This window comes from Microcaecilia unicolor, chromosome 13 (genome assembly GCF_901765095.1).
Source record: "Microcaecilia unicolor chromosome 13, aMicUni1.1, whole genome shotgun sequence".
Taxonomy (NCBI): domain Eukaryota; kingdom Metazoa; phylum Chordata; class Amphibia; order Gymnophiona; family Siphonopidae; genus Microcaecilia; species Microcaecilia unicolor.
In genome coordinates, this window is record NC_044043.1 from 51,407,846 (window position 1) to 51,425,244 (window position 17,399).

At 41.8% G+C, this 17,399-nt stretch overlaps 1 protein-coding gene across 1 annotated transcript in view; it reads left to right on the forward strand.

The window, feature by feature from the left end:
* TEX14 (testis expressed 14, intercellular bridge forming factor) overlaps nt 1–13,043 on the forward strand; it is a 195,500-nt gene extending 182,457 nt beyond the window's left edge. Inside the window, exons 28-30 of the mRNA XM_030222131.1 lie at nt 1,453–1,562; nt 4,682–4,739; nt 12,917–13,043. Of these exons, the coding sequence (XP_030077991.1) occupies nt 1,453–1,562; nt 4,682–4,739; nt 12,917–12,956 (208 nt within the window). The 3' untranslated portion in view covers nt 12,957–13,043. The remainder of the gene's footprint in view (nt 1–1,452; nt 1,563–4,681; nt 4,740–12,916) is intronic.
* The last annotated feature ends 4,356 nt before the right edge of the window (nt 13,044–17,399 follow it).

Here is a 17,399-nt window from a genome sequence, read left to right on the forward strand (position 1 = left end):
GCATGCTCCATGCCTACTGCCCGTGTAGCATGTGAGACCTTACCGCTAATCAGTGGGTGACGGTAAGGTCTTAGGCTGAAAATAGACGCACCTTTGTTTTTATTTTGCTGCACGTCCATTTTCTGACCCCTTAAAAAAGGCCCTTTTTCCAGAACGTGCGCCCAAAAGGGCCCCTGGGTTATCTCCATTTTCTAAAATCAGACTTATTCTTAGTCCTTCCAGCAAGATAAAACACCCTGATGTAGCTAGACCTAATTTCTTGATGGTTTTCCAGTATCAAGTAGGATGTATAGTTCTCACAGATGGGTCCAGAACAGAGTGAATGAATGTAAACAAGTTCTCAAAGCTCCAGAGCTTTCCAGAGCAGTGCTTTGTGCATGTGTGGGGCTTCCAGCATATAGGTCGTCACCTAGGGTCACTGCAGTTCTCTTTCCACAAGAGTCTGAAAGACATAGCTTTTTTCAGACCATAATGAGGTAATCTTTTTGGGATGTTTTTTTTGCTTTGATTCACATTTTTCACTGCTTTACCGCCTTCTTTTTAAATCTCTTTTCCTCTTACAAATCTTTATTTAGGGAATTTTGTAAAAAAATCATCTTCTAAATTTTGTTAATTTTTGGTGTAATTGCAGCTTGCACTGGTATTTGTGTATCAAGCAGCATCAGTGTTTTGAGACTGTTTTTTGCACAGTGTCCCAGAAACAAGATTTGCAGGAATTTCTAATAGGGGTGATGCAACAAAGCAACACCCACACTTTGTGCTTGTCATGCCTGAACATGACTTGCCTAGCTGCCCCTCCTTTCAGAAGATGACAACTAGAGGCTTTTGAGCAGAAGTGGGTTTTTGAGTTCAACCAAGTCCAGCCCAAATGCATCAGCGTTGGATGCATTGCCCCTAAAGGCCCAGAAGCTGCACCAGAATCTGGTCCCCCCTCAGGATTGAACATAGAAGCCATCGGAACCAATTAGAGGCAAACTCTAAACAGGTCTGCAAAGGCATATGGTCATGGTCTCATAGGTTAGTGAAGAGGACAAGATATTATCATCAGTGTGAAATATAATCCCCCTAATTCTAGAATCTTAGTGCTTAAATATAAGCGCCATTTACACGCCAATATTATAGAATACTCTTTACGTGCATAAGTGCCAGTTGGGCACACTGCAGTATTCTACAAGCTCAGAGCACACAATCCACATACATGTGGGCCGGGCATGGGCTAATACCACACTTATTCATGTAACTTACTATACTATACTATAAGTTATGCATTAATGTGCAACATTTACACACTGCCTACCTTATGCATGGCACAAGAGAGAGTGCTTAAACGTTAATGCCCAGATGCTGCGCTCAACACACTGCATTTTAGTGCACAAATTTCAGCGACCTTTATAGAATTGCACCGTAATATGTACAAGTGAGATTTTTCTCATACAATTTCTCTCATTAAAGGGAGGAAAACCTGAAAGACCAAAACACTGGTGAACTGAAGAACAGAAAAGAGAAAAATAGTATCAGGCTGGAGAATAATAACACAGACAGCTGTCCAAATAATATTTCAGGTATTTCACTGAATTGTTAAGAGGATAATGTACTTGGTAGTTATTTGTTCTGCAATATATGTGTAGCAGGATGTTTTACAATAGCAGAAAACATTTTCAGTCCATTTGATTAAAAATTAAGGGATAATCATTTAACCTTAAGCATACTTTCTTTCTTTTTATCAAATATAATTGCTGATTTTCCACAAGAACAAAAGCTATTAAAACAGTTCCTGTGTGAACTTAGGAGGCCAATCAGATAAGTGCCTTTTGAATATTAGCTGGATTCATTTATACATGTCTAGCCCAGTTCTTTCTTGTAATTAAAAGTTCTACACTTATTTTTAAATAAAATAGAGAAGCTATTCATATAGTGATCCTTTTACTAAGCCATGCTAAAAAGTGGCCGGCACTGCTGTTTCCTAATTACTACGTGGCCATTGCTGCAGAATCCCTTACAGCCACCTATTTATGAGGCAGTAAGGGCTCCCATGCTAATCGGGTAGTATGCGGTAATGTGCTTGTGCTACATGATTAGTGCAGGCAGACATACTCTCCACCCCCAGACACGTCTCCTGAGCTGGAAAATGAAAAATATTTTCCAGCGCAGGATTAGTGCACAGTAGGCCTACCATGCCTTAGTAAAAGGACCCCATAGTTTATAAAATCTGGTTTAGAGAGACTTGGAGGGGCATAATCGAAAGGGGCGCCCATGTTTTCCTGAGGACATCCTCGCAGGACGTCCCGGCGAAGGGACGGGGAAACCTGTATTATCAAAACAAGATAGGCGTCCATCTTTCGTTTTGATAATACGGATGGGGATGCCCAAATCGCGAAATTTAGGTCGACCTTAGACAGTGGTGTGCTAGTCAATTTTTAACAACAGGCTCTCTCCCCAGTCCACCTATACCCAGGGAGAGAGCCAGGGGGAGGGGTCATGCATTACTCTGTCCGGGACATTTTTTTTATTTTTAAATGCTTCCAGGTTCCAATCTAATTCAAGTTTTAACGTGGGATAAATGCCATATATAAGTAAATAAATAGATAGAAACTCTGAACATTGAGAACCTGATTCCCATAACATGATGTCTGTTTTAGAAGCCCATTACCAGGAGAAAAAAAATCTCTGCACCAATAACAGGGTTAAATGTCATAAATAAGTAAATAAATAAATAGAAACTCTGAGTGTTGAGCACCTGATCCTTATAATATGACACTGTTTTAATGGCCCTTTACCAGGAGAAAAAAGATCTCTGCACAAATATAATACATGCTAGGGTGTCCCTATAACCAGCCCCTCTTAACGACACACTGAATATGATTTATAACAAATTACTACTCTATCTATGAAAAGTTATTCCATTACTATACTTCCTCTGACCTCTGTGTACATCTGTATGCTGCCAAAGCTGGCATGTTTGAAAATATAAGAGAGATTGAATTAAAATGCTACCAACAATAAAGAACGACAACGTAGATGCAGCAGCTCATAAGTTTGCTTGATTTTGTTTTGAGTTTAACAGCGAAGACAGCTGCGCGGGAAGGGGAAACAGACTAACCTAAATAGCTTCAACTTTATTTTTTACTTCATGCTGTCTCTGTCTTCATCCAAACCCAGCATCATCTCCCTCCTGCTCCTCTGTGAGTCCTACCTCTCTCAGCTTCCATTCCCTCTCCAGCAGCTGTAGTGGTAACACTGCCGAGTAGTGTACAGCCCCGCTGATGCAACTTGCTGTGGGTGGGATCTAGCAGAGAAAAGGCTCTGGGTTGGTCAGGCAGTGGTGAGGGGGGGATGATGATCCTAAGGGACGACATGACGAGGTATGCTGGGAGCCTGTGGGCGGGTGGGGGCTTGGGGAGGAGGGAGAGAGGAGGAGAAAATAAAAGATGCTTGTGTGCTTGCTGCCTGACTCCAACAACCGGCTCGCAAAAATCAGTAAAATTTAACAACCGACTCGTGCGAGCCGGTGTGAGCCGGCTCCAGCACACCACTGACCTTAGAGATGGTCATCCACAGAGATGGTTGTCCTCGATTTTCAGCAATAATGGAAACCGATGACGCCCATCTCAGAAACGACCAAATCCAAGCCCTTTGGTCATGGGAGGAGCCAGCATTCGTAGTGCACTGGTCCCCATGACATGCCAAGACACCAACTACGCACCCTAGGGGGCACTGCGGTGGACTTCAGAAATTACTCCCAGGTGCATAGCTCCCTTACCTTGTGTGCTGAGCCCCCCAACCACCCCCCCATAACCCACTCCCCACAACTGTACACCACTACCATAGCTCTAAGGGGTGAAGGGGGCACCTAGATGTGGGTACAGTGGGTTTCTGGTGGATTTTGCTCACATTTACCTCCACAAGTGTAACGGGGGGGGGGGGGGGGGGTGGGCCTGGGTCCACCTGCCTAAAGTGCACTGCACCTACTAAAACTGCTTCAGGGACCTGCATACTGCTGTCATGGAGCTGGGTATGATATTTGAGGCTGGCATAGAGGCTGGAAAAAATAATTTAAAAAAATTTTTTGAGGGTGGGAGGGGGTTATTGATCACTGGGGGGGAGTAAGGGGAGGTCATCCCCGATGCCCTCCAGTGGTCATCTGGTCATTTAGGGCACATTTTTGTGGCTTGGTCGTAAGAAAAAAGGACCAAGTAAAGTTATCCGTCAGGGACGTCCTTCTTTTTTCCATTATCGGTCGAGGACGCCCATGTGTTAGGCACGCTACACCTCCGACATGCCTTCATGAACTTTGGTCGTCCCCGCGACTGAAAGCAGTTGAGGATGCCCAAAATCAACTTTTGATTATGCCGATTTGGGCAACCCTGAGAGAAATTTGTGTCGAAAGATGGGCGCCCTTCTCTTTCGAAAATAAGCCTGTTGGTGAGTTTAGTTGACCTCTTACTTCTAGGAGATAGTATAGAATGGATCTCTCCATTCGAGTGTGCTAAGTGACCCAACTTGGCCACTGTTGGAGGTAGGATAATGGACTCAGTGAACCATTGGTCTTGGCTCTGCAAGGCAATTCTTATGGTCTTTAGAAGCCAAAGGTTGATTATTTTCAGATTTATTTTACATAGTCAGTAAAATTGAAGTAGAACCATGCTACAATTCTTGCATGACTTTTGTCTTTGTGTTTCAGTTATTCTAAATGAGGATCAGAAACCTAACATGCAGTGGAGGTGGTCTCGCCCACACAGGTGAGGATTCAGAAAAAGACTTCCGTGGAGGAGTGGAATAACCTAATGGTTAGTGCAGTGGCCTTATAACCAGGGAAATTGAATTCTTTTCCCACTGCAGTTCCTCGTGACTCTGGGCAAGTCACTTAACCCTCCATTTCCTCAGGTACAAAATAAGTACCTTTGATTGTAACCACAGAAAGGTGCTATATCAAATCCCATCCCGATTCATTACAAGCCTATTTTCCAAACACAAGCAGGATAGGAATTCTTGTAAGTGGGTGATGTCAACTGAAGGAGCCCAAAAATAGAACATGAACATTATTAACAAAGCTTAGAGCTTTGTAAGGAATGATGTTGTTCATGTGTAGGCGTTCTTGTCTCAGTTTTGACACACTGGGCCACATCAGTTCTTTTTCTTTTTTATGCAGAGTCTAGTGGACATATATAACAGAAAAGTACTTTTGCAAAACTATTAATTTCATTTGGACCAACTTCCATCTCTCTTAGAAAACCATAGTTAAATTTTTAGATCACTTAATAGGTCTCTGTTTTGGGTGGCCACAGCCTGTACTAGTGCATCAAGCAGTGTTAGAATGTTTACCATTGAGTTCTTTGGTTTCTCTTTGCATATTTTTCTGCTAAAGTTCCAGAAGGTGAAGGCCAGGAGCTTCAAGAAGTGTACATGATATGGTAACATCATGTTGAACACACAAACCCATGATGCGTGCCTGCCATTTTTGGAGTCTACGCATGATATTCCTAGCTGTTCCATCTGACATCAGATTGATAGATAGAATGTTTTGGCTCCCACAAGTCCAATCCAGGTCCATCGACATCTACGACATTGACCTCGGTGGACCTTGAAACTGTATCAGGTGTAGACAATATATTGCCATTGAGGAAGCACCACTCTGCTTCACATTTCAAAGCACACACCTTTCCCTTTCTCCTAGATGACATCGCAAACATCAAATTCTTTATGTGGATAAGTATGGCCACAACGTGGTCAAATGAACATAACAGCAAATTTTGCAAACAGTCAAAGTGATAGAAGCAATAACTTTGTGATTGACATTTCCCACAAAACAGAATCATAACATTCTCTTTTGGGATGGCAGGACACCCTCCTGGTCCACAGCTTTCTCATTCCACTTCCAAAACTATAGCTAGGTATCAGCTGTTGAAGCTGATACTCTTACACACACTGTCTTCCCAAAGGAGGTCAGGCCATGAAAGCCTGACCCTCGCCAATTGACAAGTTGCTACCAGGTAGTTTTGACCCCCAAACTGTGGAATCTCAGAGTACTCATTGGTGCTTTTACACTCTTACGTCACCAAATTCTACTTTCATGCCCAATTTTATACTGCCATAAGCTGCCACTAGGGCATTTCCATTAGGCAGTGCATGTCTCATGTGTTTGCTGTGTGCCACTTTGATTGGCCATCTCTCACCCTACCTCAGCTGCAACAAATCATATTCCCTAGGCTATGACTGATACTGGGAGTACCCTCACTATTCTCGAGTGGGTAGGAGGGATGCCTGCTGCCAGCTAGCAAAATGGCTGATCCTCTCCATTTGCCAAGGCTTCTTTCAAGTTCCCCTCCCCTCTCCTTATCTTACCTTTTACCTCCGCCAATCTGTGCTCTTTTTCTCTTCCTAGTCCCTCCTTTCCTGCTGACTCAGTGCACACCCTCCTCCCCTCTCCTTTGCTCTGCTCCTCCTCCCTGCATCTCCTAATCCTTTCTTTTCCTTGAGATCCCTGCATGGGATCAAAACATTCTAGCTATCAGATCTGCATGAACTAGGACTGGTGCCGGACAGAATTGTATGGTCTGTGTCCTGTATATGGCGGTCCGGTTTAGGATGAGCTGGAAAGGACTTCGACAGCAACTACAGTACTGAGCAGACTTTTATGGTCTGTGTCTTGCAAATGACAAGACAGATAGGCTGGAGTGGTCTTCGATAGCAACTCCAGTAGTTGGAATGTAAGGACAGGGCTTGGTGGATTTCTATAGTCTGCATCCCAGAAATGCCAAAGCAAGACCATGATCAAGTATTTCACATCACATTCATCGTTGATTTAATCATGGATTGATACTGAGTGTGACAGTCGAGCAGGTTGGATGACCCGTTCAGGACATCTGCCGTCACTTACTCTGTTACTTTGTTAGGATTGCTGGCTACATAAATGCAGATGTTCAGTGCCAATGCCCGGAGATGGCCCAGCATTGATTATCCAGGAATAACTGCTGATAGCCAAAAAATGCTGACCACTGCCAGATGAATATTTACTCCAGAAATACACATTTACCTTGAAGATCCACCCATACTGCAATGGAATTTATGCGGGATGCAAAGAACAACTTTTTGGCAGAGCATACGCTGTGAGCCCGTCTGGCGCCACATCCTTTTGATCCACGACTATCTCAGCGATAAATTATCACCTCTCCTCTCGCCCTTTCCCTCCACAACCAACCCAGGCCTCCTTCTCCTCCTTTCCTGACATCACCGAAGAGGAAACCGCTCGCCTTCTTTCCTCCTCGAAATGCACCACCTGTTCCTCTGACCCCATCCCCACCAACTTACTTAACACCATCTCTCATACTGTCACCCCCTCCATCTGTCATATCCTCAACCTCTCTCCACTGCAACTGTCCCTGACACCTTCAAGCACGCCGTAGTCACACTTCTCCTCAAAAAACCATCACTTGACCCTACCTGTCCCTCCAACTACTGACCCATCTCCCTACTACCCTTCCTCTCCAAAATACTTGAGCGTGCCGTCCACAGCCGCTGCCTTGATTTACTCTCCTCTCATGCCATCCTCGATCCACTTCAATCCGGTTTTCGCCCTCTACACTCGACAGAAACAGCACTCTCTAAAGTGTGTAATGACCTGTTCCTTGCCAAATCCAGAGGCCACTACTCCATCCTCATCCTCCTCGATCTATCCGCCGCTTTTGACACTGTCAATCATGATTTACTTCTTGCCACACTGTCCTCATTTGGATTCCAGGGCTCTGTCCTCTCCTGGTTCTCCTCCTATCTCTCCCACCGCACCTTCAGAGTTCACTCTCTTGGATCTTCCTCCACACCCATCCCCCTATCTGTTGGCGTTCCCCAGGGATCTGACCTTGGACCCCTTCTCTTCTCAATCTACACCTCTTCCCTGGGCTCCCTGATCTCATCTCATGGCTTCCAGTATCATCTCTATGCTGATGACACCCAGCTGTATCTCTCCACACCTGATATCACCGCAGAGACCCAGGCAAAGGTATCGGCCTGCTTATCCGACATTGCTGCCTGGATGTCCAACCGCCACCTGAAACTGAACATGTCCAAGACCGAGCTTATCGTCTTTCCACCAAAACCCACTTCTCCTCTTCCCCCACTTTCTATCTCCGTTGATAACACCCTCATCTTCGACTCCTCCCTCTCCTTCTCTGCGCATATCCAGCAGATAGCCAAGATCTGTCGCTTCTTCCTCTTTAACATCAGCAAAATTCGCCCTTTCCTCTCTGAACACACCACCCGAACTCTCATCCACGCTCTCATTACCTCTCGCCTGGACTACTGCAACTTACTCCTCACCGGCCTCCCACTTAGCCATCTATCCCCCCTTCAATCTGTTCAGAACTCTGCCGCACGTCTTATATTCCACCAGAACCGTTATACTCATATCACCCCCCTCCTCAGGTCACTTCACTGGCTTCCAATCAGATACCGCATTCAGTTCAAGCTCCTCCTTCTTACCTACAAATGCACTCAGTCTGCTGCCCCTCGCTACCTCTCTACCCTCATCTCCCCTTACGTTCCCGCCCGAAACCTCCGCTCACAAGACAAATCCCTCCTCTCAGTGCCCTTCTCCACCACCGCCAACTCCAGGCACCGCTCATTCTGCCTCGCCTCACCCTATGCTTGGAACAACCTTCCTGAGCCCTTACGCCAAGCCCCCTCCCTACCCATATTCAAGTCTTTGCTGAAAGCCCACCTCTTCAGTGCTGCTTTCGGCACCTAACTCTTACCTTTCAGGAAATCCAGACTGCCCAATTTGACGGCCCCTATCGGACTGACTGTTCATTTGTCCTTTAGATTGTAAGCTCTTTGAGCAGGGATTGTCTTTCTATGTTAAATTGTACAGCACTGCGTAACCCTAGCAGCGCTTTAGAAATGTCAAGAAGTAGTAGTAGTAGTATTTCTCTTTCCCTCTTGCAACCTTGTATACTGTATTTTGTACTATTGTTTGCTTAATAGGCTATTGTATGCCACATTGAGCCTGCCTGTGGGCGGGAATATTGTGGGATATAAATGCCATAAATAAAAATAAAGAAAGAAAGAAAGAAACTTCAGACCACTCAAAACATGGCAGCCAGGCTTATATTTGGAAAAACGCGATTCGAAAGCGCCAAACCCCTCCGAGAAAAATTTCACTGGCTCCCAATCAAAGAACGTATTGCTTTCAAAATCTGCACCCTGGTTCATAAAATTATCTACGGCGAGGCCCTGGGATACATGACAGACCTCGTTGACCTACCAATCAGAAATACAATTGGATCAACATGAACATATCTAAACCCCCACTACCCAAGCTGCAAAGGACTCAAATATAAATCAACTCATGCATCCAGCTTTTCCTACATAAGCACACAACTATGGAACGCATTACCAAAAGCCGTGAAAACAACGTATAACCACATAAACTTCCGGAAATCACTAAAAACTTACCTGTTCAAAAAGGCATACCCTACCGACCCAACTTAAATGCCTGAACCCTGCAACACTACAAAACCAAAGCACGTAATGGACATAACGCAACTCTTCCTCTATACGATTTCCTAATATGTCTGTTCCACATGAACCTTATTCTACCACAACATCACTGTGTAACTGTTTATACCGGAATTGGCGATCGCCTTTACGGTACTATGCAAGCTACATTGAGCCTGCAAATAGGTGGAGAAATGTAGGCTACAAATGTAATAAATAAATAAACTTTTTTTTTTTTTTGGAGGAACAGAAATTTGCTTCAGATTAAACACATCTTATACTTCATTAGTTTCTGTGTGCAGCGACTGAGAGTTAGTTATTCCCCCCTCCCCAAACATTACTAGAATTATTTGACATATTCATTTATTTTTTACATTTGTATCCCACATTTCCCCACCTATTTGTAGGCTCAATGTGGCTTACATAATACCGGAGAGGCCTTTGCAGGCTAGAGAGCTAAAGAGATTATTCTTCAGTGCTCCTATTAGACTGAGACCTAGGCCGACTGCACTGCAGTGCTTCTTCCTGAGCTACTAGACCAACTCCATCAAAAGTTTTAAAGATATTGTTCAACACACACAAAGCAGCCTGGCAAACATACAGCCTGATGCTCTCTTAGAAAGTGATGTTCATCACCAGTAGGTTAGTCCATGTACAGACGTTCAAATACAATATGCGATTAATGGCATCCTTTAGTACATTGGAAAGTTCAAGGAATTAAAAGTAGAAATTCAGAATGTTATAATTATCTCTGCAGATTCTGTTTATATGCTAACATCCAGACATTAAAGGTTAGTTGGGTGTAATTGTGTAATTACTTTTCCTTGGAGGCGAAAGGGCAGGTTTGAATATATTACAGGTGTTGTCTGTTTAATGTGACAAAATCTAAAGTATATAAGATTACTAAATCAGCAGAGCTTGCAATAATGTCTTTACTTTGTATAGGTAGCAACTAAGGTTATTGACATCCTTCTCTTTTGGCTTTATTTATAATTCATTTTTATAGTCTATTAAAACTCCCTTTGCTTAGCCACTTCCCACTTTGTCTGTTTAAACTCTGTGGTTGGCAGTATTTAAATGTATACGTGGCACTGAACATCTAGGTATAGAAATACCTGATGCCATTATCCAGGTATCAACTATATTCAGCACTGGTACCCAGATAGCTGTTCTGTCCCCGGACCACTCCAGCACTATCCGGATAGTACCAAGGTAACCTGACATGAGTCTTATCACTGAGAATGTCAATGTCACTTTCAATGCTGCACGTCTGGACTGCAGCTTTCCCATAACTTGGGTTCAATGCGGTGTACAAAAGGAACAATATCTAAATTATACAAATACTTAAAACAGCACAACAAATATTGAATTATTATTTAAACCTGACCAAAAAGATAAGTTTTCATTATTTTATGAAATGTCAGAGAATTCCGGGTGCGACCCCATTAAGCAGGACTTATCCAGGTAGTTGCTGCTCTTGTCCAAATAAATCCCTCTGATGATCGGGGCCCTATTAGTCTAAGCAAATTAAGATGGTGGAAATGGATCTTTATCAGAGCCTCATGTAGACATTTTACTGAGAAACAGAAAAAAGCAGACCAGCTGGTATGCAGATAGAAAATGTATTTCCATGCACCCGATGAGGCCACATTTTGCCAAAAAGGCTGCGTCTGGGGTTTATAGTACACTGTTAACCAAACATATATATTAAAATACATGAATTAAAAATTAAAACAATTAAAGATCAAAATGTAACTTAAAAACAAAGAAACATGTCAAAAACCAACAGAAATATGCATATTGATTTGCTGTGAAACTGACAGCCGTGCATAATTGAAATACATAGAAAATGTGTGAACATGCACAAAACCAATCATATCAGACAAAGGTGAATTGCAAAAAATGCATTAGTGATCTCATCAAAAATTAATTACATTGTGTTTAAAAAATGCTGAAAAGCTGGTGAACACAGGTAGTGAATAGACCCAAAAATTATGGAGAATTTGCATGGTTTTTGACATGTTGCTTTGTCTGTTTTTAAGTTACATTTAGATTTTTAATTATGTTTTTAATTCATGTATTTTAATTATGGATTTTAATATATATGTTTGGTTAACAGTGTACTATAAACCCCTGAGGCAATCTTATTGGCGAAACATGGCCATGTTGGGCACTTGGAAATACATTTTTCATCTGCATACCAGCTGGTCTGCTTTCTTCTGTTTGACGGTTTATTTGTGAGCAGATCATTGCCTCTTTTGTTTGTTTGACATTTTACCGAGAACATGTAAAGTAGGACTGTAGGACTGGATTCAGTAAATGGTGCTGAAAAAAGTGAGCACTGAACTCTGAGTTGGGTGCTGTTTATAGCTGGGATCCATGCCCAATTTGGGGCATAAGAATTTACACAAACTGAAACCTGGTTTGCAATAAAATCTCTTCTATAGATGTAATTAGATTATCTAGCATATCAGCAGAGCATCTGTTGTTGGAATTTGTAAATTGCTCATGCCTAAATTAGGCATGGATCTCCCGTATTCTATAATACTGTGTGAATCATAAGTGAACGCCCCTGACCCACCCATGCCCCTTCCATGGCCATGCCACTGCTAAAAGAATTTACATGCGCATCGTTATAGAATAGCACGTAGCAAGATGCATGCATAAATTCAAATGGTTGCCAATTAGTGCCAATAATTGATTGCCCAATTATTGGTGCTAATTGCCTCATTATGCAATTAAATTGCCCACGCAAATTGGGTGTACAATTTTGTGCACCATTTATAGCATTTGAGGGATAGTGTGTACTGCCTTTCAAAAGTCTTTACATCCTTGTACATTTTTCACACTCTAATGAAATCTGAATTGGATTTTTTTAGACAGCAGAGTATCAGTGATCTATGCAATAATGTGCTACACCTTCAAAGAGAAAGAACAATTGTATAAATATCAAAAGCAAGTAAAAAGTCTTTATTGAATAAGTCTTCCCACCCTTGTCATAGCAGTCCTGTGAGCTCAGTTTCCAAAAATTCATAGTTTTATTTAACTATGAATACTGGTATGAAACAAACATGTAAACGCTACTTTAAGAGCCAAATATAGAATCTGAGCTGTGACTAGGAAGGGCTTCCTTCTTTGTCTTTTGGCTGATCATGAGAACTTGGATAATATGAAAAGGTTAATGCCCTGCCACCTGACCCCTGTGGGGATAACATGGTGCTCTGACCATTGCTAAAGCACTATGAATTAAACCTTCTTTTATTTTTTAAAATAGTGTGGTAGATTAGGAGCAAGATGTGCACAGTTCATGCTGTCTCCTCCTGATATATTTAATTTTATAAAGTAAAAAGTTCAGACTTATATATTACATGTGTGTTCTTTTATGAAAATTCATTCTTGACCATTTTCTTCTTTTTTTTTTTGGCAGGGTAATTTATCTGGATCAGGAGGACAGTGCTCCCAAATGACTAAAGCCTTGATGATAATATTATATGTGTTGTATTTTTCTATTGTTGTTGAATTGGTTATTTGTTTACAGTTTTCAGCAAGTTAGTGATTATATACCATTTTAATTTCTTTGTAATGTAACAGTGGATAAAATAGAAGATTTTATGTTTTGTTCCAGATTTTTGTGATGTATTTCTTCATTTTTCCCCAAATGTTGCTCTTTTACTGTTGGCAGTTTGAGGTGGATATATTTGCAGCATTAAAACTCAGTACCCTATAAATTGTTTTGTTTTTACATTTTTATAATTATTATGGAGCTCTTTTACTACTGGGGTAAAATGGTCAATTTTTCTATTTTCTGTATTAATGGCAATTTGCTAATTTTCCCATTTTCGCATGAGCCCCTACTGCCATCAGTTTTGTATGCAGTAAGGACTGATGTGCTAACCACGCACTAATCTGTTAGTGGGCAGCAATGTAGCTGTGCTAACTGATTAGTGCAGAGCACGCCCACTTTCTGTCCCCAGACTTGGCCCCAGTGCTAAAAAATAAATGTAATCTTTTAGCATGTGGTTAGCATGTGCCAATTCCAAAATTATCGCAGGAAGCCTGAGCGTACCCTACGTCAAGGCAATTTAGCTGTGGTAAGCATGCGTTAGTGATTACCTTAGCTTAGTAGAAGGACCCCTATATTTTCTGTGATTGTATCTCATCTCTTTCACAGTAATTATTTCAGTAGAAGTGGAGCAATAAGAAAATTACATCATTAAACATATGAGTAGCCTACCCAAAGAAACCCATCATTTAGCTAATCACATTATAGAGCTAAGATCAGAAAGACAGGAATCCATTTGTGATCTAGCGAGAGTGTTCTTACTAACAGTCTTCTAGCAGGCGTTCATTGTTGATCAGCGTTTTTCAACAATACCGATCAGACTCATTCATCTGCATTCTAGCAAGAGTGTTCTCACGAACGGTCTTTTTGAAGACCACCATAATCCATCATTGCCAGTTTTGGATATTCATTTTTATTCCAGAATATAGACTCCTGATGTAGGCCTTTTGGCTGAAACACAACGTTGTGTCGAGTCATTGTTTTAGTTAATAAACTTTGTTTTACTTCCACTACTTCTGTGGTCCAGTCCTTGGGAATCCTGGTTTGCATTCCCACTTCCTTTTGTTACTTGTGGATAGTCTCTTACATATATGATTGGATTTATTTATTTATTTATTGCATTGGTATCCCACATTATCCCACCTATTTGCAGGCTCAATGTGGCTTACATAGTTTTGTTAACATTGTCATTGCAGGGTGACAGTTACATTTAATATTGTGCAGAGGTTAAATAAGGGTAGAAAGAGGAAGGAAAGAATTGATTAAGGTAGTTATATTAGGTGAGCTATCTTGACTGAGTGGGTTGTCGGGTGAATTAGTGTGGCTATTAGTTCTTATTGTATGCCTTGTTGAAGAGATATGTCTTCAGAGATTTGCAAAAGATATTTGTTTCGTCCATTATTCTCAGGTCTGTAGGCAGTGCATTCCACAATTGCGTGCCCAGGTACGAGAATGTGGTAGCATGCATCTGCTTGTACTTTAGTCCCTTACAGCTGGGGAAGTGCAGGTCGAGAAATTTGCGGGATGATCTTGTGACGTTTCTTGGAGGTAAGTCTACGAGGTTTAGCATGTAGTTTGGGGCGTCTGCGTGAATGATTTTGTGAACAATCGTGCAGATTTTGAACGTAATGCATTCCCTGAGTGGGAGCCAGTGGAGCCTCTCTCTTAAGGGTTTTGCACTTTCATATTTAGTTTTTCCAAATATGAGTCTGGCGGCAGTATTCTGGGCAGTTTGTAGTTTTTTGATAGTCTGTTCTTTGCAGCCCGCGTATAATGCGTTGCAGTAGTCCAGATGACTTATTACCATTGACTGTACCAGGGTACGGAAGATGTATCTTGGGAAGAAAGGTTTTACTCTTTTAAGTTTCCACATGGAGTAGAACATCTTTTTCGTCGTGTTTTTCACGTGGTCATCGAGAGTGAGGTTTTGATCAATGGTGACTCCAAGAATTTTCAAGTTTTTTGAGACAGGGAGAGAACAGTATGGTGTAGTTATGGTAGAGAAGTGTTTTGTGTTATGTTGTGAGGTGAGTACAAGACATTGTGTTTTTTCTGCATTAAGTTTTAGTTGGAATGCATCTGCCCAGGTGTGCATTATTTGGAGGCTTTGGTTGATCTTGTTGGTTTTTGGATTGTAGACTGAGGCTGTTTTGGAGAAATAGGAAGGCAATGAGGCAAAAGTCGGCCACATAATAATGTCTTTGTTCAAGGCAACAACTATTGCAAAATTGACATAGGACAGCCAACAAATCAGGAAGGCTATCATGATAGCAATTACCATTGGGGCTACCTCCTCAGCTCACTGAGTTGTCTCTTCTTTTTGTTGTGCAGCATCCTGTAACAGATGGGACACATCTTTATGCACAGTGGAGAACTGCTGATATATCTAATTTAAAATAGTAGTTGGAGTGCATATTCTCATGCTAACTAGTAACCACAGGGTGGCACATTCTCCTTATCATATCACTGACTCCAAGAGCATTATCAGGATAGCAAGTCATTGCAAATAATATATGAAAAAAAATTTGTAGTTATAGGATTTGTAACTATATAGAGCAGGATTAATTTTCCACTAACAAAATTATGGCACGTAGATTTTTTTGTTAATTTATAGTGATGTTTTTATTGCTTTCAAAACTTAAAACACAATTTGTGAGTGTGTTTTAAAACCTTAACTAAAGATTTATAATGGCCGTTCTCGGAGGAGAAGTACGATACACCAATCCTCCAATTCTTCTAGTGCCAAAGACTCTGCTAAAACTCGGAAGTGACAAGGTGATTATGATTCTAATAACCCCCAACATACTGAGAGAGATTTGAATCCTGCTCCTAGGGGGGTGGCCATTAAGAATCACTTGTGGTATAGCAAGTGCTACAAATAATTAAACCAGTTTGGTTGGGGTATTTTCCAACTATAATGCAGAATCAAGGAACCATCCACTGTGAGGTATTATTTTAAATGGAGAAGGTTTGCCTTCTTATGTGAGGGAAACGTTGTAAATGTGTTCTCTTGTCCCACACAAAAACTGCTTGAATACCTTTTTATATTCTGAGTCTGGGCTGAAAGTTAACTCTGTCAGGGTTCACCCCAGCGTAGGTGGCACCTACTATCACATGTACAGTTTATGGTTTATTAAAACTTTATATACCACCTTTCTTTTTAAAAACAAGGTGATTTACAAACAGATTAAAAGAAAAGTTCAATAGAAAACACCACCATAGTCCAATAGGACAGAAAAAGTGAAATTTAATACAGAGAACTGAAAGATTAAAAAAGACAGGAAAGTGCGCCGATGGAGAGTCTTGGGTCCCTTTTTACAATGCGATGGTACATGTACTGCCGCTTTGCTACACGCCAATCTGGCCCTATCACAGGGGTACCACAGGAGCCAATGCGCGCTATTTCTGGCATTAAAAAAAAGTTCAACCTCTAAGGCACTCTTTGCAAACATATAACATTTTTACAACTTTTTTTTTAAAACACTTTTCTTTTTTGTGTATACTCTTATACAATGCAAACCATTTTATTGCAGCACTCCTTCATCCACCCGCCACGCATTCACGATCATTCAATTTACCCTCTTTATAATGTGAAATCATACACTCATAGAACATCGCTTATACAAAACCATCAATCTATACAAAAACCTGGATCTTATCAGCTGTAGTCACTCAGCTAAAGCGCTGAAAGGCCTCATTGCACTCAGTGCTAGGCACCTCACTAGCGTACAAAGCGCGTGTTATTATCCAGCAATGTTCAGCAATGTCCAAGAAAACACAATAAGACAGTTAGTTGTGATATAGCCTTGGGTGAGAGTGTCAGCTCTTCCTCTCCCCAATTCTGTGACTATTCGTTAACCAGTACACTGTTGCGGGCTGAATGAAGGCTAGTGAAATAAGCCTAAAATTTCATTCATCATTCTTCCTTAACCGTCACTGGTCCTCAATGCGAGACCGCATTTCGGTATAACCTTCTTCAGGAGAACCAAATCACCCGTTTGCTGCTTGCCCCCGGGACTACCATACCAGACCGGGTTACCGGATAAGATGTCAAAGCCAGTGGTAATTGGGTAGCCCCGCACGCTGACCTATTACTGCTGGGTTAGCGTGGGAGCCCTCACTACCTCCTAAATAAGAGGTGTAAGGGCTCCCCTCAGAAAGCATAGTGGAAAGGGCTTCTCCAGAAAGCACGTCAAATCCACGTGCTGACGCTACTGCAGGGACCCTTTTACCGCAGCTTTTGTAAAAACGGCCATTAGTCCTGGACTCTGTATGCCAAACTGAAGAGGTCACTCTTCGGAGCAGACTTGAAAGTATGAGAAATCTAGTTGCAGAGAAGGAGGCAAGC